Source organism: Fundulus heteroclitus, chromosome 6, assembly GCF_011125445.2.
Source record: "Fundulus heteroclitus isolate FHET01 chromosome 6, MU-UCD_Fhet_4.1, whole genome shotgun sequence".
NCBI classification, from domain to species: domain Eukaryota; kingdom Metazoa; phylum Chordata; class Actinopteri; order Cyprinodontiformes; family Fundulidae; genus Fundulus; species Fundulus heteroclitus.
Genome location: NC_046366.1, coordinates 24341958 through 24367151, shown reverse-complemented (window position 1 = coordinate 24367151; position 25194 = coordinate 24341958). Strand labels below are relative to the sequence as shown.

The window sequence follows — 25194 nt, the reverse complement described above, 5'->3', positions numbered from 1 at the left end:
GATGGTTTGGGGTGCCATGTCATCTGCTGGTGTTGGTTCATTGTGTTTTCTGAGGTCGAAGGTCAACCCAGCTGTCTACCAGGAAGTTTTAGAACACTTCATGCTCCCTGCTGCTGACCAACTTCATGGAGATGCAGATTTCATTTTCCAACAGGTCTTTGCACCTGCACACATTGCCAAAGCTACCAGTACCTGCTTTAGGACCATGGTATCCCTGTTTTTACCAGCACCTGTACGTATATATTTACAGGATTTTTTTTGATTGCACGGTGTTGCAGTGACCTGTTTGTCTGAGGTCGACCCAGTGGGTCAACAATTGGAGAATACACTCTAAGAATCTTAGTTGCCCAAGCATAATTTGATTTGAGCAGCACTGTAGTGGTTTATCCTGTTTATAATCAAAACAGCATTATAATCTGATTGAATTTGACTTTGTAAAGTGCCTTGAGATGACATGTTTCATGAATTGGTGCTAAATAAATAAAATTGAATTGAATTGAATTGAATTATGTTTCAAAAGCAAAACTAAATAATACAATGTTGCAAACCTTGCTTATCTTATCAGCTAAGCCTAATTTTTGTTCACTTTGTCTGCTTTTGTCTGTTTGCACAAGTTTTATGATAAAATCTTCTTTTTTTGGGAGAGCAGCTTTATTTAGATATTTGGAGGTCTTTGCTTGTAGAGCGTGAGGTTCCTACACACATGAACACTAGATGGTGGTGTGGCCACACCAGTGTGGCTAAGCCTTTCTATCACTGCCTGCATCTGTTACAGAATCAAAATCAGCTTGAATCACCCAGTTTGTGCACACAAACAAGGAATTAGACTTCATCAACTCAACGAAGACAGTTTAAATAAGATTTTTTTTTGTTAATAGGTCTGTACATGGTGTTTTTTCAAAATAGAAAGACACTGTGGATTATATATATATATATATATATATATATATATATATATATATATATATATATATATATATATATATATATATATATATATATATGCGCAGTAGTAGTAGTAGCCAACACAAAACAAAGGTTGGCAGCAGTCAGAATATTAATTACATTCTGTCCATAAGATGTCTTCAAGTGATAGGCGTGATGGATTTGGCCGCTCTGGGATAAAAACAGTTTTTGAGTCTGCTGGATTTGCTTTTTAAAGTCCTGAATCTTTTAGTAGATGGGAGTGGAGCAGAAATAATACGCCTGAAGTGAGCAGAGTCTGTTGCACTGTTGCTGGCTTTCTTTTAAAGTCTGTAGGTGTAAATGTCCATCAGAGGGCAGCTGTGATCCAGTAATGTGATCCGCTGACCTCTCCACCCGGTGCAGGTTCTCTGTGTTCTAATAAAAACAGCTGGCGAACCAAACAGTGAAGCAACACACCAGGAGGCTCGGTAACGATGACCTGTAGAAGTTTGTGGGCACCTGGTGAGAAAGTTGAATGTGTTTTATCTTCCTGAGGAAATAAAGCTTTTGTTGGGATTTCCCCTCCTGTTTTGAGGTCGTGTTTTCCAGAAGAGCTCGGCAGAGATGTGGACGCCCAAGATACACGCCGGGGAGGTTGAGTGTGGGAGTGTGTGTCTGCTGTGCTTGGATTTACTCAAGTCAATATTTACTTCTTCTCTCTTTCAGATTTTGAGGTCCAGATTTTTTTTCTGGCACAACAGTGTCAAGTGCTACAAGTGACGGGTGACTCTTTCAAAACTTTTGGTGATGATTTGGGTGAGAGGAACCAGACAATAGTCAGTCAGATATGTATCTGTGTTTTTGTTTTCAGTACTGGAATCGTTGTAGCAGACTTCAGGCAGTTGGGAACAACGAAGCAAAGTAAGGAGAGGTTGAAAATCATGGTGAGGGCAGCTGTTAACTGGGATGCACAGTTTCTGAAGATCCTTCCGCTGAGGCCATCCAGACCAAAAGCCTTCCTTGAGTTGACTTTTTACAAGATGGATCTAACCTGGTGTTAGGTCAATTTCTCCTCCTCCTCTGTCGCCACAGGTTGAGTATGGTTCACTTTGCCTCAGTCGAGGCAAGAAAAGATGGTTTTAAAGTGTCTGGGAGGGTCCTGCCTGTGGTGCTGGTGTCACTTCAAGTGTCCTAGTATCCAGCCAGAGATCCAATCCCCTGCCACGTGCTCTCGGTGTTGTTTGTGGAGAAATGTCCTTATTTACTGCCTGTACCTGCGTTTGACCGTTCTGATTCTTCAGTTTCCTAGTCGCTCAAATAATTTCATGACCACAGACTTTCCTGGTCTTCTGACACTGAAAGAGCTGGTTTACAACTTCCCCAGAGACCTTAAATCCATGTTGAGGTCTGAGGGAAGGAGGGTGATTGGTTCATGGGGGGCTTTTGTGTCAGAGTGAGTTGAGGACAATTATGTGGGAGGCGTGAATGGCTGCTTTCCAAACCTGCAGTAGAACCTGTTAAGGTGTCTGCCAGCGTCACGCTGCGGTCCAGTTGGAACAGATGGAAGCCCAACATCTTTAGTGCGTGGTCCAAAGTGTGCCAGGTTTTGTTGAAACAGTGGGCAGCTTAGTCACGGACGTCTGAGATTTTAGGAGTGAGAACCAGCAGTTCTTGCCTTTTATTAGCCATGGAGCGGGCATTAGCCAGGTGGGTGGAAAGCAAGGGCTTACAGTGTCCCCGTTGTCAAAGATTTACAAGCGCCCCTGCCTGTTCACCTCGTCAGCCTCTCCAGGAAAATCCCACAGAAAGCTGGTGCACCCGCAACCAAGATCTCAGTGAAGTTTGGGTTGATGAAAAATGGAGAAGGACTGTTTGATGTTTAGGAGTTCCTCTGTTATGAAAGTGATCACAGAATGGTAGCAGAGAGCAGAATAAACGCATAAAACTCACAAAGTACAAGGGAGCAAAGTACCAAAGCTGCCATCCACAGCGCCATCTTGTATTGCATAATTTCCAGTTACGTTTTTTAAATTCATGCATCACTGCATGAAGTGACCTTACATCTTCTCAAAAAAGTTTAACAAAACTTCAAAAACCAGCCATGTTTGTTGCAAATGCATGAGTTTAAAACTAGTCTTGTCTAAAAAGCTCAAAACTTGCAGATTTCTCAATTAATTTGTGGTTCTGGGACAGAACCGTTGCTCTTATATTCCATAGCTGCATTTTCATATTTTAACACAGATGTCAGTCGCATTTGATTCAAGTGACCAGCCTTGATGATGTGTGTGTTTTACATTCAGCTTTCATCCACTTTCAGTTTCTCATCTTTTGTACACTGGAAGAAAAACATTTCCTCAGTGGACTTTTGAGAATGTCAGGCGGCAGAAACACAGAAACGGCAACCCTCATGTCAGTGTAATTAAATCTCACAATTAGATGGCTCCATCTTCCACTGAGTCCAAACGCTGCTGCAGCTGGAGCGGCTTCACTTCTTTGTTAATGTGTCTTTTCAGTCCAAAGCCAATCATCTTTAAAAGACATGAAAAAAGCCTTCAGAAGAATAACAGACAGTGGCTAAAGTAAAAATGAACTACCCGATAATTTGAGAATATTGCTGAAAGCTTAAAGGTCATGAAAAAGAGGGTTTTCAAAGTTGCACCTTGAATACTGAATTACTCATCTACGTACGAATCTCATGGTTTTATTTCCTACATAAAAATACTTGAATTGCATTTGAAGTGTAACAAGTCCGTGTCCAATCAAAAGCATAAAAAGCCCCATATTCTTCTCCTTCACTTTTGTTATTGTGAAAGATGTTTCACACATTTATTATGTTTCAACATGTCTCGTTTTATTTTTCTATTATCCACGAGAAACAAGTGCATGTTTATTGCAGCAGAAAGCTCTACTCTTTATGTATTCATTTATTCACGTTCTCTCTATGTGTTTGTTGTTTTTCATCACTGAACCATCAGTCTGATGAAGCGCTGCAGAGAGCAAAACATTTCATCCTTTATAAAGAATTGCATTGCTCCTGAAATAATGAAGTGGTGTGTACATAAAGCCAGGCTGAGATGGCTAAAAACCACAAACAAAAAAGTAAATATCAGAATTTTATGTCTCACTAAATGAAATAATTAATGTCAGAATGCATTTAATATATCTAAACTCTATGTCCAGTCGAAATGAATTCAGGATTATTAAACATTAATCATATTCAGTGTTCAAATGTATATTTTTCTCAATGTGTTGATTTATGCAGACAGAATTCTGCATGAATGTGCTAACTCTGGACGCTCGTTTCAGAATCAGAAGCTCTTGGGTTTCCATTAGATGTTTTATATTTGGACAGTATTTGGCTGCATGCAGGTTACCTCATGACATCCATCCATCCATCCATCCATCCATCCAAAAATATTAAAGACATTTAGACTTCGCCTTAAAAAAGAGCACAACAAAATCTGAGTCCATGAGAGAAGAAATTATGATGACAGTAAGGAAGGTTTAAAGTGTTTGTGAAGATATGTGTCTTCTGAGCTACACCAGGTATAGCTACAGAAGCTGAGGATATATATATATATATATATATATATATATATATATATATATATATATATATATGAGAGAGAGAGAGAGAGAGAGCAAATATATTTAGAGACTGATTTGAGTTCAAATTTATTGCTGAAACTTCAACATGAATGATTTCTTTCTAACTGTATTTTTCATATAGATACAGACAAGTATAATTATCAGATGAGAGGAAAATTGGGGGAATTTAGGAGATTATCACAAATTTCAAGCACCATATGAAACATAGTTTCTCTCAGTTTGAGAGCAAAATTGTCAGACATCATGAGCCGAAAGTCAGAAAATGGTTAATAATTTTGCAGAATTACATTTTTGCAAATAACCTTTTCGATAAATATGTTTGTTTTTATCCAACTGATGGCACTTGAGCTGCATCTAGTGATACTTAAAGAAAATGTTGGGAATCAGCCAACAGCAAGCAATTTAGCTCCAATGTAGAGCTAAGAAGCCAAAACAGTCCTGAAGATGATTAGTTTGACCACATTGATTTCTATAAACAGATACCACTCAGAAGAGAAGAGCATTGGAGAATATAATGTGGAGTCTGGAGTTATTTTGCTGCATAAAGGACCAGTTGTTTTCCTTTATTATTTTTTTTTTTTAGATTAAGCTGCTTCATAGCTATCTTCATATTCAGATTGGGTCACATTTTTCAAGACCACTCTAGACTAAATGTATTGATTTTGAAAAAAATTAGCATTTTGATGAAAAAGTTGTAGCTATGACCTTTAAAAAGCATAAATACCCTTTAAGCTCTGGAGTCGGAGCCGGGAATGACCTCAGATCCAACTTAATAATTTTTAAGTAGCATGTTTCAAGCTAATTTTAATGTACTTATTTTATGCATTTGAACAACAAAAGAAAAATGAGATTAAACAATAATGGGCATTAAACAAGTGTATGTTGTGAATGTGCATTTGAATGACAATAAAGTCTGTCTAAGTCTATGAGTGTGAAGGATTTATTCATTTACAAACTGAATATTACCACTATAGCTATTGTGAATCCAAAGCAGCCTTGTTGGATTTTGTGGTTGAAGTTGGTGAAGCTTTTGCAGTCCGGATTTCAGATGAGCTTCTTGTTTATGTCTTCAGCTTGGAATGTGGACCGGCTGCACAGTGGCGGAGTGGGTAACGCTGTTGCCCTGCAGCAGTTCGACATGACTGTTAGGTTAATTGGCTTCTCTAAATTGTCCTTAGGTGTAAATGTGTGCTTGAATGGTTGTTTATCCTGTCTGTCTATGTGTTGCCCTGCGACAGATTGGCGACCTGTCCAGGGTGTACCCTGCCTCTCGCCCAGTGAATGCTGGAGAACGCTGGCACCAGCAACCCCTCGTGACCCCATGGGGGATTAAGCAAGTCAGAAAAAATGGAATATTATGACTATAGCTATTGTGAATCCAAAGCAGCCTTGTTGGATTTTGTGGTTGATGTTGGGTGAAGCTTTTGCGGTCCGGATTTCAGATGAGTTTCTTGTTATTTCTTCAGCTTGGATTGTGGACGTTTTTATTTCAAAGAGTGCAACGGTACGGAGTCACTTAATGGGAAATTGAACGGAAACAAACTAAAGTTTTTTTTGTCTGTTTTTTTTTCTCCCTTTCAATGTCCCTGTATGGGCTCAGTACACAAGGGTACAAATATCTTTCTCTGTCTCTTTCTTTCTTTGCTTGTTTCGTTCTTTTTTTTTTTCTTTCTGCAGAAAACTGGTACAACATTATTACAAAAATTATCCAATTTAAACATATGTATTTCTGGGCTGGAGTACATCCCCAATATGTCCGTTTTTCTAACTAAAACCACTGTACAACTACTAAACATGAATAAGAGAACGTTTTTATCAGGTCCTTCCGCCAGCCAAGAAAAACTGAAACATATAAATGCAGTTCCGCATAAAAACAGGAGTTTTTGGCTGAAGTTTTGCTGCTGCCCCCCCGGAGCAGGCTGACAGATGGTACGGTCCGCAGCGGCTCAGCTGGGAGCCTGGAGGGGCTGACGTTCCGCCCCAGCAGCAGCAGCAGCAGCAGCAGTCCGCCCCGCTGACAGAGAAAGCGGCTCGGCTGCAGCGCAGGACCACCGGGGCCAATTCGGATCGGCATGACCATGTACAAAGGCAGGCGTCGCAACCAGAGATGTGAGTTTCTTTTAAGCATTCGCTTGTGGCTTTAAGGTCTCGCTCAAGTTTATGTTTGGTACGTTTGTTCTCTCGTTCAATTTGTAAGTTTGAGGAAAAGTTCACATGTAGGCAAGCGTTTACTCAGATTTGAATATCTTAACATGCAAGAGGAAAGCTAATTCAAGTCTTAAACAGCATGCAGGAACTCTTTAGGCTTACAGGCAATGGAGCAAATCTTGCATCAACAGTAGGCTACTGCATACATATACCCGATGGAGGAAACTCGCATCCTTGCTTTAACTGCGCACACAGGTGTGTTGATAGTCTGCATGAGTATCAGTGAGAGTGCTGCCTCACTACTGTTGTTTTTTTGTTTTAGTTTTTTTTAGTTTGTCTGTTGGCTGCAGCCTTAATCTGCTTGTTCAGTGGGTCAGATGAGCATTCAGGGTTGTCACCCTATCAGAAAAGGGGCAGTTGGTGGGAGGGTTGGATGCACATGGCAGCTCCAGGTGCATGCTCCAGGGCTGACAGACACTTTTTGCAGTGGTATTAAAGGCGTGATTAAATAAATAATAATGCAACCATGTGCCCTGCATTCAGCTGTCTAGCTATTAATGGTGTACCTGTACTCTGGCCTAATATAAGCAGGCAGAATATTTACAAGTACGGTGTATGAATCTTGCACAAATTAATCACTTATTCATAAAATGGATATAGGCACATATACTTTAATCAGAATGCATAATAATACTTCACTGTAAGAGCTACGGGGGGAAATGTTTGCCTTCTGTTAGATGAGTTTAATCAGGCATTTGTTATTTATTAAAATCTCAGAAGAGATTAAAGACTCATAATGCTACAGTGTCTTCCAAAATGATGTGATCTAGTTTTACGTGATAGATCAACACAAAGTAAAGCGTAATTGTGAAGTGAAGCAGATATGTCGATTTTAATGTTTTACAAAAACATTGTTTACTTTGTATTCAGCCAATGCAATTACACATAAGACTCCTTTGTGGTGCATTGTTCTAACAGCTTTGCACATCTAGAGACTAAACTCTTCACTCTGATTAGATGGAAAGTCGGTCAACAACAATTTGAGTTCTTTTAACAGGTTGTCCTTGTCGTGATCCTGAGGTGTTCGGTATTGGTGTTCATTAGTGTTACTGTTTTCAGCATTTCCTTGTTATGTACCTAAAGGTCTTACTATATTCTGTTGTTATACTTGGCATTTGGGTGTCACTATATAAGTTCATTTCTCTGCGCTCATTATTTTAGCTGTTTTTCCATGTGAGTGCATTTCTTTCATTTAGCTTTTTAGTTTATTCTTATGTTCTTTGAGTTACTTCTGTGATATTGCTGGTAGCCATTCACCCAAGTTTTGTCATATCAGTGTTTGTACTCAGCTCCAGTTAATTATGACTATAGTCCATATGTAGCTGGATACTTAGGAAAACAAATTAACTTTTTACAGATGTTTTTCATCCACTAAAAATGGTTAATTTTGAAAACTCCTGCCAAAGTGGAGATTTCTAAAAATGCAGTTTTTGAGCCTGCATGTAGATGGGTACCTTTCAAATTTGAACATTATGGTACCGCTATCCGGTACCTGGGAATCAATACAGGTGCTCAGTGGTATCTATTTTTTGGTACCTTTGTGTGTTTATGTGCTACTAAATGTTAATTAGTTTAAAAGTAAAATCTCAAAATGTTTCTATTTACCATATTTATTTCTCAATATATAAACTTGTTTGGATCTAATGAACATAATGAACGTTTTTATGAATTTTATTACATTGCTTGAATCCACACCACATAAAGCAAATGTTTTACCAAAAGGACAGTGGTCAGAGGCACAAAGACCGAATGAGATGAATAAGTGACTGAAGCTGTGTGAATCAAATTCAGGGAATTATTTTAGTGCAACAGATTCAGAGACGTTTGCAATGTGGAAACGGAGAGGCTCTCCTCTTTACTCTGACTGCAGGCAAGGGTTTCAGGGTTGCGGTTTCAGAATGAGGCAGCTGCCTGTAAGACAGCGCTTGGAGAAGTGGGAAGGGGCGCACAGCGGCACTCACTGCTGCCTCAAGACAATAACTGCAGAACGATTGTTACTTTGATGGAAAATCACCAGTAGCAGAACAAAGTAGCTAGATTTTTTTGCATGTCGCTTTTTTGATAAAAGGTAAATGACTGGGTCTAAAAAGTAATTAAATATAGCGATAAAATCACTAGATTAGCAACAGTGACAGGTGCTTCTTCAGATTAGAAGTATTCTCGCTGCTGCGCCACCTTGTTTCCTTTCATTAGTTCTGGTTTATCTGCCACTCCTCGCCTCCTGCCTCTTTATCTGTTTTCTAAGTTACCCACTGGATCCTTCTGTAACTATGCTTACTCTCCACACCTGTTCTGTAATCCCCCACAGGATTACTCTGCTTTCCTTTTCCTGTAGAAAAAAAATGCATTTCCACGGCATGATGCAGCAACACCATGCTTTACTATTTGGACGATTAAGGTGTTAGTTTTGCACTTTGGCCAAAAAGTTCAGTTTTGTTGTGAGGCCTTTACCAAACACCTGTATGTATACCAAGGTTCAATAAATACACATAGAGTCTGTTTATTAATTAGCTGAGTTCTTAAGGCATTTGATTGCACTAATTTTATCTAGGGATAACACAGTAATGTTGTGTTAGTCTATTAAATCCACATGAAATATACTGCTATCAAATGTGTCAACATTTGTTTATTTCAAAGATCTTTTTGAGTTTGCAATGACAGTTCAAGGATGATCTGATGGCCTTAAAACCATTGCAAAACCCTTGTGCTCACAGGTTGGTTTATAACCACTTCTTGATCAAAGAAGATGGAGATTTCTTTTTTTAATTTACAGCACATCGACTAATCTGTTTTTTTCTGTCTTTCTGTAAGTTGGACGTCTTTGTATATAAAGAGGTCCAGTGACTTAAATGTTTTTTTCTTTTAATGAAGATGACCTGCAGCAAAGTTTGTTTGTGATTCTTTTCCAGTAACTTATTTTATTAATAATAACTTTGAATTTCCTCAAACTCTTTGATTAAGCCCTAAGATAAGAAAAATACCCAGAGCCTGCTAAAAGTTTGTGGCAGTTTTTCATTGGCAAGGCGCTCCCTACTTATCAAGTTTAATTTTGACTGCTGTCAGGGGTTTTGTTCACAGAGTTAAATTTTTAATGAAACTTTAGCTCTGATGGTTTTGAGATCTAATTGTTAAACAAATCTCGTCTCTTCTTAATGCAGAAGTCTCAGTGAAGAGTCACAGAGTTTCCAAGCTGTCTGGAAAACTATGGCATTTCAGCATTTTAGGACTCGATATGTCCGTTCGTTCATTCCCTCCCTCCTTCATCTTTCTGTCTATCTTTCTTTGGAGGTTATATATTTAAAGCCAGTTCACTGCAGAAATATCTGCCATAAATTCATAATTCATGGCTAATAAGGTTAGAGAACTCTGTAAATTTGATTCTGGAAGGTATGGAAGTTTGGAATAAAACATGCGTAGGAACCTTGGGTATATGAAATATGTGTAATGTTGAGCTGTAATGATGCTTTTCAAAGATGCATGTTTCTATAGTCACCTCACGAGTGAGACAGCTGCCGTTTTGGAGCAGATGTACAAGTGGCTTCAAGGAGGTGGCAGCTGGAACTTTGTTTTCCAGCTGCTTGCAGAGATTAATGAGCATGTGGATAGGTGGAAGTGCTGGACCGGCTCTGGAGCTCCATGTGTGTCATAGAATTTCACATAAAAGCCATTGCATCATAATAAAAAACATGCCAAGAGGAAACAGGGAGGCCAAAGAGAGATCGTCTAAATCAGGGGTGTCAAACATACGGCCCGCGGGCCGGATTCGGCCCGCCGAACAATTTAGTCCGGCCCTGTGGCTAAATGCATTATCATTATTAAAATAAATAAATAAATAAATAAATAATTTTTTTTCTCCCAGTGTCCTGTCTGGCAATGTGGCAATAAGAATTGTTGTCTTAATGCCAAAAAGAGCTAATCAGATTTGACTTTCACAAGTGGAGCAGTACTGCTTTTGCCATAGTGCTCCGCTTGATTTATGAATGTGAATAGTTTTATTATGATTCATGTGGGGAATATCTCAAATGATATGGACACTACAATGGGAAAGTAGGAGAGGAAAGGAAGAACAAGAAGAAGAAAAAACAAAAGGTGAAAGAAAGAGGAGATAAAAGGAAGAGAATGATAAAACAATTATTGAAAAAAAACATGTACTTCGTTTAATTGAAAATATGTAGTTCCTATATTGTCCACGAGGGGCGTTGTGTTTTATTTTGCAGATTAAGCTTCAGGTGTGGAAAAATTTTAATCATTTCTTAATTTTTATCTGTTTGATGTATTTTGTCATGTAGGACAGTGTTTTTAAGTTCCAAAAAATGTGAATAAATGTTTTTCAACATTGTATAATCACTGTGATCAGTTCTTATGCATAATGCACAAGTAAATGTTTAACTAAGTAAAAGTATTGTTGAAATTGCACATAATTTTCTTAAAAACGCTGAGGTTATTCATAATATATTGTGTAAAAGTGAAATTAATTTAATATAAAAATCAACAACAAGTCCACATTTATTAGTTCTATTTAATCTTGCAATGAGTTAACTCGTGTGGCCCTCTTGAGATCAGATTAAGCTGTATGCGGCCCATACAGATTTTAGAATCAATCCATGCAAATTTAGCATGACATAATGTTTATAGCAGGCTCCATAGATTTTCACTGCCTTTGATGACACTAGATGTATATTTTTATTGGTGAAGATGCAAAAGCTCACTAAAGATGGTACAGTGTGATGAACAGTAAGGAAAAAAACATAGTGAAAAAATGTGGTTAATCATAATCAATATCGTCATTGATGCGTCGAAAGGAGCCATTTGCAGTGGTTTGCCCTGGGCACCTCCCTTTGGTGTTTTTCGGGTGTGTCCCACTGGGAAAAGACCCCAGGGACGCCCCAACACTTGCTGCAAGGACTATAAATACCATCTGGCCTGGGAATGCCTTGTGTTCCCCCAGAATGAGCTGGAGGATGCCGCTGTGGAGACAGATGTCTGGTTTTCTCTCCTGGACCTGCTGCCCCCACAACTTTATCTCAGATAAGCGGAAGACAATGGAATGATGGATGCCATACAATCTTTGCGATATTCAGCAACAGTATTGTTGAAGGTTTTTATCCTCATATCTTGCAGCCCTATTCACAACATACCAAAAAATCTGTTTGCCTTTTCAAAATATCACATGATCTACATGAACAGTTCGGTTCAGTGGCGTTCCCATCTTCGAAACATTTGCTCATAGTTTACATACTGTATATTGACACGTGTCTTCCACTCCAAATATGGCTTGTTCCTGCAGACCCCATTTTTTGTACCCAAACCTTATTTTTCGTATTTTCATTTTGTACTTTTAAACAAACCATTTTGTGAGCTTTCTTGATTTCTTTCTTTGGTAGTTCACTGAAGCAACTAAAACACTTTTATTGAATTTGCTATTATTTTATTCAATTTTATGTTGGGGTTGAAGGAAGAGAGGCTCCATGCAAAACTGATGCAAAATAAAAACCCTGGTGTTGTTTAGGGACACAGTGTTGTCAGTGTTTATTGGAAAAAGAATAATTAACTTATTTGTTTTGTATAGTCAGCAATAGTAATTTGTGAATAGATTCAGTTTTTCATTTAGAAACAGCAAAAAAAAAATATTTTTTTTTTTTTTTGATGCAGCACAGGCTGAAGTATCCTAAGTAATACCAGTGACTGTTTTTTGTGCATTTCCTGATGGTTTTTCAACCTCAGACCAGCCTATATTCTCATTTTAGTAGAAGTATCTGGATACACAGTTTAGATTGGTTTGACACTCTTATCTCTCCTGGTTAGACTCTAGGGTATTTTATACTTGTTTCAGTTTAAAGAAAACAAAATCATGGTTCAAATTTGTTTTTAAAACCCTAAACAATGCCATTCATAGACTGGATAATTCACTATATATTTGTGCCTGTTTAATGAGTCAGCTTCTTTTGCTTAGAAAGACTAAGCTGTAATTATAATACATTTAATGTACATCAGAAGTCCACATGCTCACACGGACTTAAAATTATACCATAAACTGAAGCCAACTCTCACTCACTGTGCCGTCTCCTCTTAGCTGTCAGTCTCTGTGGCCCTGAGTGAGATGACACACTCACAGGTGCAATAAAAGAGGCCTCTGCCCTTGAGGCGTGATGGGAGATTAATACAAGTCCCGACTGTCAGATTTACAGGCTGTAGATGGAATCTGTGGAGCGGTGTCATGCCGGGCGTCTCTCAGATGCACATTTGTATTCATGCAGGTACCCCGGATGATCTCTTAATCAAACACAGCTCACCCGCTCTCAGGATGCGTGTCATTGAGGCGATGGAGTTTGCTCAGTGCCAGAAGTGATGCATTTTCTGCCAAAAGATTGTGTTTTGCCTAAAGAGGAGGAAGGAAAACATCCTCCCCCCCCCTTTTTATTTCCCAAACAGCATTTACCAGAACACTCAAGGTGGCTTGACTGTTATACGTTTCGTCAGTACACTGCTGCATCACTTTGCCTGAACAACTCGAGGAGAAAGATACTGGGAAAAGGCCTAAAGTCTAATTGCCAATGTCAAAGTAACTCATATGGAAGTTGTGCTTGGCTTAGCAGAAATGGCCACAGAGCTTTCAAGGTTCAACGTTTCTTTATTAGTCTTCTGTAGTAGACATTTGTGTTGGATGAAGGGTGCTGCAGAAAAATGCATAAATATAAAAAAGTTTTTACAACAAAAAATAAATGTATCAAAGTTCATACTACAAATTGTGAGACTTGCAAAAAAGCCTTTGAGCCTTTCCCATGTTTTGTCAAGTTATTGCCCCAAGCCTTTATGTGTTTTATTTGGATTTTATGTGACCTAACCCTAACCCCCATCAAGTAAAGTGGAAGAAAAATGATACATGGTCTGCAATAAAAATCTGAAAAGCGCCGCATGCATTGGTGTTCATCCCACTTTATAATATATATAATAACCATTAATAAAATCCAGGGCAGCTAAACAATGTCATAAGTCACCCAATTAATTAACATAATCCAAATGTGCATAATTAAATCTGAGAGTGGCACAACTGCAAACCTACGTAAACCCAAAACATTCCCTTTCACATAAAAAGTGCTGCTACCTTTAGGACATAATTCTGGAGATTACCCTGAACACACCAGCCTTACAATGAAACATGGTGTTTGCCGCATCATATGATGCCAGGTGGATGTGTTTCTTCAGCAGAGACAGGGAAGCTGGTCAGAGTTGATGGGAAGATGGATGGATCTAAAAACTGGGAAAAGCTGGAAGAAAAGCCTATGGAAAATCAGGTTCACATCTTGGCCAAAATCAATCCCCATGAAAGAATTGTCAGAAAATCTCTGGTTGTGATCTTAAATCAGTGGTCTTTAGTTGCTCAGTTTGACAGAAGCACTGACCACTGATTTAGCTCTCCTCTAACCAAAATAAAGTAGCCAAATATTGTACTCAAATAAGACTAGCTTTACTTAAAAAATAATTTAGATCAGATTAAGTTGGAGGTTCACCTCCCAGCAGTAACCTGAAGTTAAGATATGATGGAATATCTTGAATCAAACCCAGGTTAATGTGCAGTGGTCCAGTTAAAGTCCAGACATAAATCTAATAGAGAATCTCTGGCAAGACTATGAGATTGAAGGTCATGGACGCTTTCCATCCAGTTAGACTGAGCCAGAGCCATTTTGCACAAAAGAATAATATTCCAAAATTTCAGTCTCCAGATGTGCAAAGATTATAGACACATACCCCAAACGTTATTTCAGCTGTAATTTAATCAGAATGTGGTTCCACAAAAGTTTTCCTCTGGGATGATCAGTACAAATGCACACCAAACCTTTTAGATATTTTGTATAACACATTTGAAAACCATGTGTCCTTTACCATCCGTTTCATGCACAACTTTGTGTTGGTCTATTAAATCAAATGCAGAGAAAATACAAAGAAGTTTGTGGCTATAATTTCACAATATTTGAAAAAGACCAGGGGGTATGATAGCCGTTGCAGCGCTGATAATTTTGTGCATTTCTCCTTTGAACCAAACAGAATTATCAGTTGGATGTATTGAGATTTATGTTTTCACTTTGCCTAGTCCATCTAATGATCACTCCTCCGGATTGCCCAGAGGCACTTGGAGCTGAGGGGTTTACAGCTAACTGAAACAGACACATGCGCCTGCACTAGCAGAGTAATGTACTCAGAGGCACAACTCCATTAATATGAATGAGTGCTAAGTAAGTCAGGGGCTCTGAGGTGGAGATGATTGTCTTCTTCAGGGATCCAAGGTGGATAGATAATACTCTGCTCATCTTTTCTATTGGAGTTGGTTAAAGTTACACTGAGGTCTAATAAACCTGCAGATGGTCCTATAAAAACTATATAGCTCATAAAACTACAACAAAGACTCATGAGAGATTGTCAAAAAAAAAAGAAAAATGAGATATAATAGTATTAAACTGCCTATTAAAAGAAAACTAAATGGAAGACCCATATAGGAATTTATTTAAACCAGAAGATAAAGTTACAACAGGACATAAAAAATAAGTCTGGTATTGACACTAAACGTATTAATGGCAATTAGATTTAGTATTTTTCCCCCATTTTAACAAAAAACAGTCATCCAGGTCATGATCAATTCAAAAAAGGTTAAAAAATAAAACAGCTGGACCTCTATGCTGAAGACTTCTATTCTGAGGCCTAAGATAACCACTCCTCTTATCCCAGGCTTGGGAATTTTGTCCTTAGGATGGACCAGCCTCTGTCTGAGAGTCCTGGTGGGTTTGAAATGTACTGGGATCTTGTGTTTAGAGAAAGTCCTCCTGAGTTTTTCAGAGATCCTAGCAACATATGGGGTCTCTGACCTGCCTTTCCGGCAGATCTGTAAAGCTTGGATCTCCACACTACTCTGGACATTTTTTAATTGAGAAAGCGTCCTGGATGGGAAGCGAAACATCTTCAGAATAGAAGTCCAATTGTTGGAGTAATACTGGCACCTAGTGGCTCAAATCGGTACAACAGCCTGCCAGTGAGAATTTAAAATGCCGTTTTCAAAATGGTGTATTGTTTTTATGAAACTTCACTGAATTTTTACTTACACTGGAGTGATCTATGACGTTTTCTTCGGGTTTTATTTCTGGTCTGCTTCTCTTACTAGCTTCCATGTCTGCAGGCTACTGCTCTTTTGCCAAGATAAAATACCAAATGCTGCACTCTGTTTTTGGGAACCGTTGGAACTCTCATATGATTGACTCAGAAACCAGGAAGTAAACACAGGCTACACTCTGAACCGAAGTAGTTCCAGACAGAACCTCTAGGTTTCAAATGAGAAAAACTCAGCTAAGACATTGTCAATGGAGAGGACTGATTGTTTATAGGGAATGATACTTCCACCCACCCAAATGAGAATGATTTTTGTTAGTGTTGCAGTAGATTTATTCCTTATTGCTTCTTTAATTCTCCATCAAATGACTCCTATCAGTGCTGCACCGTGTATAGCGCTGTTGCCATGCAGCAAGAAGGCCCTGGGTCTTTCTGCATGGAGTTTGCATGTTCTCCTTGTGCATGCGTGGGTTCCCTCCGGTACTCCGGCTTCCTCCCACAGTCCAAAAACATGACTGTTAGGTTAATTGGCTTCTCCAAAGGCTGTGAGTGTGTGCGTGGATGGTTGTCTGTCTCTGTGTTGCCCTGCTATATACTGCCGACCTGTCCAGGGTGTACCGCGCCTCTCGCTCATTGACAGCTGGAGATAGGCACCAGCACCCCTCGCGACCCCACAAGGAATAGATGTGTTAGAAAATGGATGGATGGATGGATGGATAACTCATATCACTCATGCATTGACTTTTTCAGCAATTATCTGCTGCTAACCTGCTTTTTCAGCAGCAACAGCATTGTTTCTTTTTGTTAGTCATGGTTTAATATAGGGCTGCTACTAACAGTTATTTTAATAATTGATTAATCGGTCTATTTTTTACAATTAATTGATGAATCAGACAAATTATTGTTTCCACTTCAAATGTTTTATTAAGGAGAAAAGAACTGACAGAGCTAATAAGCTCACAAAAAAAAAAAAAAGTTGCTACTTCGGTGTTCTGTTACAATAATATTATGGTTGTATGTACAATAATATTAGGTAATAAGATTATGTTGACTAGATTGTTAGTCAATCATTTCAATAGTCAATGTTGTCTATATGAACAGCGATTTAACACAACAAAAGTCAAGCTGTAAAACTGGTGTCAAACGTGGTTTGATTGAACCCCACCCGTGTACACCTAAGGGGAAAAATTTGGCATAACAATGCAACCAGTGCAATAACCACTTCTGACAATCAAATAAACCACGGGCCCATTTCACAGCTGTTTTAGCACAAGGTGCATTTTATGTAAATAATTGCATGCTACATTTGTCCTTCTACATATTTATCTTCCAATAATGTTTATTTTACAGGAAAACAAAAAATCTGTTTTTTAATTTAAACATGTTGGGGACAACAAAGCAGAGCTCCTTCACTGCAGAATGAAAATAACTTTAAGAGCAGGTTCTACTACAAACCTGTAGAGACATATCAGAGCTGTCAATTTAGAGAAAGTTTGGTTCTGTTTCTGGTTCTGTTGATGTCTTTGCAGTTTTTTGTTAATTTGTGCAAATAACCCCAAAAGATTTGACTAAGATATTACATCGTTCTGTAAATAAAGTCATAATTTTTTTCAGTTTTTAACTTGAACACTTAAGGCATATCCTGATTAAAAAAAAAAAATCTGTTATTAATTGTACAGTATTTTTCTTTCATTTCTGATCTACAGTTTAACTTTAAATTTAGCTTTTTTCCATATTAATTAATCATGTGTGTAAGTCTGGTGTCTAAACCCACCTGTTTTTGCCAGTCACGTGCAGATTTCCCCACTGTGGGACAGTAAAGGTATTTCTGCTTTATTAAATATAGTTAACAATAGTTTGGGAAGAAAGGGAGTATTTATTATGTCTGAATTTAAATGAGCTGTTTACCTTTTTTGTTGTGTGTAATTATTTTATTGACTATTTGTGGACTTAATTTTTTTTTTACTTAGCCCTGAAGTACACTGGAAGGTTTCTGTTTTCCTTACTGTTGGAAATGAGAGGGACTGAAATTAACAGGTCTGAAGCCTTATGAAAGAACATTTAAGCTGTTTGAGTCTCATATTTACAGAAGTTGCAAAACATTTTGAAATCAGCCACTCTGCTTTACGGAAGATGATCTACAAGTGGAGGACTGTCAAGAACAGCAGATCAGAAAACCTGATATTCAAACCAGATTGTTGCGTTTTAAAGGTTCATTATAAAAAAAAAACACACAATTGAACAAAGTCAGGTGTGGTCAGAGAAATGTCCAAAGTGGAGCAGGTTGCTCAGGAGATGACTGGGAGAAGAAGGCAGACAAGAACAAAGGGGCTGGGCAGGAATCGTGGTCAGAGTGCAGTCCAAGGTCGTGTCCAGAGGTCAGAAGGCCGATGAGTTGGGATGTTATGAGATGGGCTTAGCCAAGGCTTTGAAGTGTGTCGAGTAATGGAAGGGGCGTATCCGCAAAGTGCGCGTCAAGGCTTGTTTCATTTAGGGGAGTAGCTCAAAATGATGACAACCGATGCCCTTGCTACACAGCTGTACCACATGACTGCTTTGGGGAGCGGTACAGATGGCCTGCGAGTTTTTGACAGGTATTTTAAGGCCTCAGTATTCAAAGTGTGGGTGTTTGTTGGAGAGTTCAGGATAGAATGTTGATAGCTTGGATAGTAGAGTTTTAAAAGTGTTTTCATAGTTTGGAGACAGTTTGTAAAGTTTGGATGAGAAGAGGAGCTTGAAGATTGATGAGTGTGGAGATGATAGAGAATGAAGCCAGTTAGAAAGAGGAGGATTTCACCTATGTGGGCATATTTGACTTGATTTATCTCAATAAGCAGTGCTCTAAGTGGGCAGGTATGCACCGGTAGGCAGTACCAGCACTTCTGAATTTTACCCATTCGCGTACTGGGACTTTTTACTAGCATGTGGTACATACCATGACTTCTACCCATTGACCCCTCCACAGTTTACAGTTTGTAGCCTATTTGTTAACAAAAAAAAATTGCCTCATAAGAAACCCATTGCTTGGACGTACAACACATGCTACAGGTGCTTCACACAAGAGAGGAAAAGTGGAGGTAAATGATCACAGCTGTGATGTTTACCTGGCTCCAAGAGGGCTTAAAGAGGACCTGAACTGGAGCAGGTCCTCTTTGGGCCGTTGCTCACAGATTATAATATCCATCAAGTCCTAATCCTAAATGGCTATTGCTTAGCAACACAGGCTTTATGTGCACTTGACCCAGTCTCAACTTTTATGGATACCCAGGAAAACAAGTCTGTCTGTAGGAACACGCACCCATGTTCATGCCACCTTTGTATATGATTAGAATAATGACTGTAATTAATCAGCGGTGTGTGTGTTGGCGTGTGTCAGGGGATGGAGCGGCGGGGGTGTTCACCATAGAGTGCTCTTTAACGCTCCGCTCGCTCTTTAATAATCCGAGCAGGGGACCAGAGGAGAGGAAGCTTTAACAATGGGAACCTTACTCAGTTCTTCCTCTGTCCTAATGATGATACTGCTGTCCCCCAGCAACTTGGAGCCGCCGACATGTCCACACTCCATTAGGGACAGGAAGAGGAAATACAGGCAATGTAAAAAGAGAGAGTAGTACATGAAGAAGGATGCACTACAGTGAATCTTTAGAAAATATTTGGAAAGCCCCAGATGCAGATTATGACGTGAGGCTGAAAAGAAACGAAGCACCTGAGAGAGATGGAAGCGTATCTGAGAGGCTCCCTAATTCATAACTTCAGCCTATTAACATTTGCAACTCAGGAGTCATTCTAATCTCAGTCTCTTGCACCACCTTCAGACACATTGACTTAGCTTCTGTTCCTGTTGTGACATAAAATAGATGAATGGTTATTACTTTTTATTGATAGTTTTCAAGGGCCCTAAAGGATAAAAACACAGGCAAGCATCACATCTTATATTGCTGACTGTAATTATGCACTCGGCCAGAAGGTGATTTTATGTGATTTTAGGTGATTTTATTAAGCCTCTTGAACTGAACCCTTTGCTGAAGCAATTGGCTCAAATGGTTCAACGCCTCACGAGGTCTCATCTCACCATCACTGCCGATGAGGTATCCAGCAAGGGCAAGGCAAAATGGTCAAAACAGGCAATACAAACACCAGTGCTGGGCGCCTACCCACACAAGGCTTTTGGACGACCTGGCAGAGAATGCATGTGTGAGGCAGGTATAAGGAGGCAGAGTCCCAGGTGACACAGATGCTGGTTAATTAGTACAGCACAGGTGGACTGAATGAGGTAAATGGGCTGGGGCTATAGTAGAGGGTGACAGACTGAAATAAACATAAATGGAGTTGAATAGAAATACAAGAACATAATCTGACAGAGGACACAAACACATGAGTCCAGGGAAAAATGAATGCAAGAATTGACTAGAAAGCAAAAATTAAGAAATGCAGTAACAAGAAAAAACATCTCACAAATCTACAACTGCTCTCCAAGGGGATGGGTTCAATGCAGAGGACAAATTTCATTGGGATGTACCTTGCAATGACAATCAAAATTATTATTATTATTATTATTATTATTATTATTATTATTAGTAGTAGTAGTAGTAGTAGTAGTAGTAGTAGTAGTAGTAGTAGTAGTAGTAGTAGTTTTTATTTTATAAAACATGAAAAAGTGAACCTCATGGCAAAACCTAAACGGCAAAACTAATAACTGAATATGGCAGGACTTATAGAACATAAATGACAAGAAAGACATGAAACCATAACTAGACACCTCCAAATCACCAAATCATGACAGAGGACATTTAAAACAACTATCGACATACCCAGATCCGGCTGTCAAACCAAGTAAACCCTGACCGCTGACAGCAAGATGCTTCAAAGATCCTAAGATTTCACAACAGTATAGCTACAATGTAGGTTCTTGTAATGGCTGATATGAAAGTACATGCCTCTACAGTAACAAAGACTCTGAACAACTTTACATATTTATGCTGTTCTAACATTCCTCAGGAGGTGAGGAACCAATGTCCTAACTTTTCCCTCAGCTTGAAAATACATGTTTTGATATAATTGGTTTTATGACTCAAGCAAGGTTATTTTTTTCTTAACTGCAATTCAATTTCTTTACCAGAGGTAAATAAAAAAAGATTAAGAATCATCATTGACATTTCTTAATAAATACCTTAATTGCCTTTCAGAAACAAGTAATTGAGATAATTTCCATTAACATACATCTTCAACTTAACATTTCAAAGTAGTACATTTTCAAACTAAATAAATAACAAAATATATACCTCTGTATAAAACTGAAAAAAAAACATCTCTTCACAAGCTCCAGACGTCTCTCTTCTACCTCCAGAATTATAGAAAACCTCTATAATAAGTGCATGAATAAATTCATTGACAAACAGAAATTAATCAGACAGTCATTATGGATTCAGAGGCAGTCGATCAACAGCACTTGCATTAATAGACTCAGTAGAAGAAATTACTATCTCAATAGGCCAAAACCAGAACACAGTTGGAATATTCCTCGGCCTGAATAAAGTATTCAACACCTTAAATCACAACATTTTAGTCAATAAAATTGAATGTTTCAGCTGAAGGAGCAATGTTTTGAACTAGGTGAAGTGTTATGTGAAGGGAAGCATTTAATCAACATGGGTGATTGCTGTTCTTCATGTTTGGACGTTATTTGATGCGCACCCTAAAGGCCAGTATTGGGTCCTAAGTTGTTTTTATTTTCTGCATTAATGATTTGTTTAAGTTCTGAGGCATTGGAGTGTGTATTATTTGCTGATGATACAAACATCTTTTGCTCAGGTTGTAATTTGCAATCTTAGTAGACAGGATTAATACAGGTAAGAAAAATAAACAAATAAATAAATTGAATGGGTGAATTAAATATATTTTTGGGAGTAATAACTACTGAACAAATGTGCCGGAGATCTCACATTACAAGCAAAGATGTGTACAAGCCAAAGTGTCAAGAGGGATTGCTGTATTAAATAAAGCAAAACAGGTTCTAGATTGCGAACAACTTAAAATGGTAAATGTCCTGCACTTGTACAGTGCTTTATCAAGTCCAGAGGACCCCAAAGCACTGCAAACTACATTCAGTCATTCACCCATTCACACACGCATTCACATGCTGACTTCATATTCTATACTGTTCAGGGTCTATTTTTCTCATTCTGCTGAGTTCTCCTACTGTTCTCCATTTGCATTGCTTGTTATTTCATCTTTTACCTTTTTGTTCTCTCTTTTTTTCTTCATAGTACGTACACCTGTTCTGGCGTTCTGTTAGCTGTGACATCATCCAGGGAAGACAGATCACCTGCTATTACCATCTAATGTAGAACAGATTACTGGATCAATGTGTGCTTCTGTGCTTTTTTGGCTTTCTTATTGTGTCTCTGCTCTGTTTTCTCTAACCCCCAGTTGGTGGAGGCAGATGAGCGTTCACACTGAGCCTGGTGCTGCAGGAGGTATTTTCCTTCCCGTTAATGGGGAGTTTTCTTCTCCACTGTCGCTTCATGCTTGCTCAGTATGAGGGATTGCTGCAAAGTAGTAGTAGATCCAAATATTTCTGGCACAACTTCCCCAACCTCCAATGTGCATGAATATGGTCAAGGATCTAATGAGGTGAAAGCTTGTGTTTGAACCAAAAATGGTTTGGACCAATCATGTTGCAGCATTGAGGTTTAAGGCGGGACATAACGTTGCGACGAAAACTAGAGCTGACGCGTAGCTGCTGCTTTCATATCTGCTTTCACGTAGCTCACCTTCTTGTGGTTTCTCATGACATCTGCTGCTTATGTCATGAGACCAACCTCTGGTAGGCGAGCGCTAGGAGTTCTGCTGAATGTCCCGCCTTTCTCCAAATAGACTCAATGGGAGCAGTCCCAGATTAATAATGTGCATAGTGGAGAGTGCTACACATTATCAATCTGGCTGGCCAGGTTACAAGGAATGTCCAAACATGAAACATTTCAAAATGAAGTAGAAAACACCAATTTTCTGATTTTCCAGATATTATTATTATTAGTAGTATATCATTAGTAAGCTCTGGAGAAGGGGTGGGTTCAGTAAGTGTACATGCACAATCTAAATGTTTCCTGAGCAGAGTCCTGAACAGGACTCAACTTTGTTGTACTTGTCTTTTGCAACTTTAGTTGATGGCTGTGGGCTCCTGCTGCAGCCAACCAATTTGTGATGGTTCAATCATAAATAACTCTCCTCTCGATGCTGCTCACAGTTTATAATATCCATCAAGTCCGAATCCTAAATGGCTATTGCTTAGCAACACATGTTCCATGTGCACTTGATCCAGTCTCAGTCTTTTTATGGATACCCGGAACAACAAGTCTGTCTGCAGGAACACACACCCATATTCATGCCACCTTTGTATATGATTAGAATAATGACTGTAATTAATCAGCATTTTGTGTGTGTTGGCGTGTGTCAGGGGATGGAGCGGCGGGGGTGTTCACCATAGAGTGCTCTTTAACGCTCCGCTCGCTCTTTAATAATCCGAGCAGGGGACCAGAGGAGAGGAGGCTTTAACAATGTGAACCTTACTCAGTTCTTCCTCTGTCCTAATGATAATGATACAGCTGTCCCCCAGCAACTTGGAGCCGCCGACACGTCCCCACTCCATTAGTCCATTAGGGACAGGAAGAGGAAATACAGGCAATCTAAAGAGAGTGAGTAGATGAAGAAGGATGCACTATAGAGAATCTTTAGAAAATATTTGGAAAGACCCACATGCAAATTATGACGTGAGGCTGAAAAAGAAACGAAGCACCTGAGAGAGATGGAAGCATATCGGAGAGGCTCCCTAATTCATAACCTCAGCCTATTAACATTTGCAACTCAGGAGTCATTCTAATCTCAGTCTCTTGTACCACCTTCAGACACATTGACTTAGCTTCTGTTCCTGTTGTGACAGCTTTCTACAGCCATATCTCCAGAGCTGCTGATGTTTTATCATCAGTGATTTTTTTTATTTATTTATTTTTTTTTAAATTTGTCTGTGTTTTTGTATACGTCCTTGAGCAGCACCCAAGAAATATTGAGCTGATTCTGAGCGGAGGCGCTGACAGCCAGCTCGACAGACTGAATGCAATGATACGTGCCGGCTTCAATGCAGCACGGTTCTTGGCAGGTAGCGAAGGGATGTCAGTCAAGATGGGCGGCGTGAGCAGCCTACAGATCAGTCTCAGCACTCTTGCTAATGCACTTAAAGGAGATGTCTTTGTTGTTTTTTCACTCTGTCCTAACACTGACTTTGAGCTTTCTTTCTGTTTTGTATAATCAGTGTCTGTCCTCCCCTGAAATAACACAGAAGTCTCAAAGTTTGTTTTCTTTCCCGTGTTGAGGACATCTTTTTTAACTTTGTCAACAGAAAATGTTGTGGAATTCAAAAAGAAATCTAACACAAAGTTTACTTGTTTAAAACATGCAATTATAAGTTAAAGAAGATTTAAGAGAACATTCTGAGAAAACTGGCAATTAGTCTTTTTAATTGCTTTGGAGGAATTTTGATTCACTCTTCCTCACAGAATTGTTTTAATAGAGCCAGACTGGGAGGTTTTTGATTATGAATTCTCTGTTCAGGGTCATGCCACAACATCTCAACCAACCTTTAAGTCCGGACGTGGACTAGGCCACTCTAGAGCCATTCAGAAGTGGACCTACTAGTGATCTTTTATCATTGTCATAAGATTAAACTTAAGTCAAACTGATGGCCTGTCAATCTCTTATTACATAAGTCTATATAGCATCTTGTTAAAATGCACACACTGTTCTAATAAGTAGTTGATCCTATAAAGCTGATAAACATTGAGAATTTGGAAATTTTATTCTGTCAAAATAATGTTAGATATATTTCTTTATGCTATAATGTAATTTTTATAGGCTTTTTTTGCTAAATATATTTTTTTCTTTTGCTACATATATGTAGCAAATGAAACAGACTAACCATTCGATTTATAACACTTAAATGACCAACAAACAGGATTAAATGGTTGTTTTGTTTTCACATGTGAAGTTTCACACATGGATGTTTAAGAGAGTTTGACATTAATTTCTTTCCTGAGTTTTTCCGCAGTTGCTATTCAGAGAGAGAATTAATTTCTTTGTTTCTTTTATTATATAATTCCAGTCTTTATAACCTCAGGTTTACAAGCCGTCATCATGGACATGGCAATTTTGGGATTTAAATTATTTATTTGAGCCCTAGCAGTATACAACGCTTGTGATTTTTAAAGGCTAGAACTGGTTGTACATGTGGGGGACTTCTGAGATTGTAAAGGGACCCCTTCATGTTGGCAAAAAGCATCCAGATCCTGTAAATTCTTGGGCTGACACTGAAATGGCCTC

General features: G+C 38.8%; 1 protein-coding gene across 6 annotated transcripts in view; it reads left to right on the top strand.

Moving 5' to 3' along the window:
* The window catches only part of LOC105920044 (RNA-binding Raly-like protein), a 117057-nt gene that overhangs the window by 78841 nt on the left and 13022 nt on the right, over positions 1-25194 (top strand). The window contains exon 1 of one of the 6 annotated variants that reach the window (XM_036138389.1): positions 6463-6624. The exons of the other annotated variants lie outside the window; for them this stretch is intronic. Coding sequence (XP_035994282.1) covers positions 6588-6624 — 37 coding nt within the window. The 5' untranslated portion in view covers positions 6463-6587. Of the gene's footprint in view, positions 1-6462; positions 6625-25194 lie in introns of those variants that run through there. 6 annotated transcript variants of the gene reach the window in all.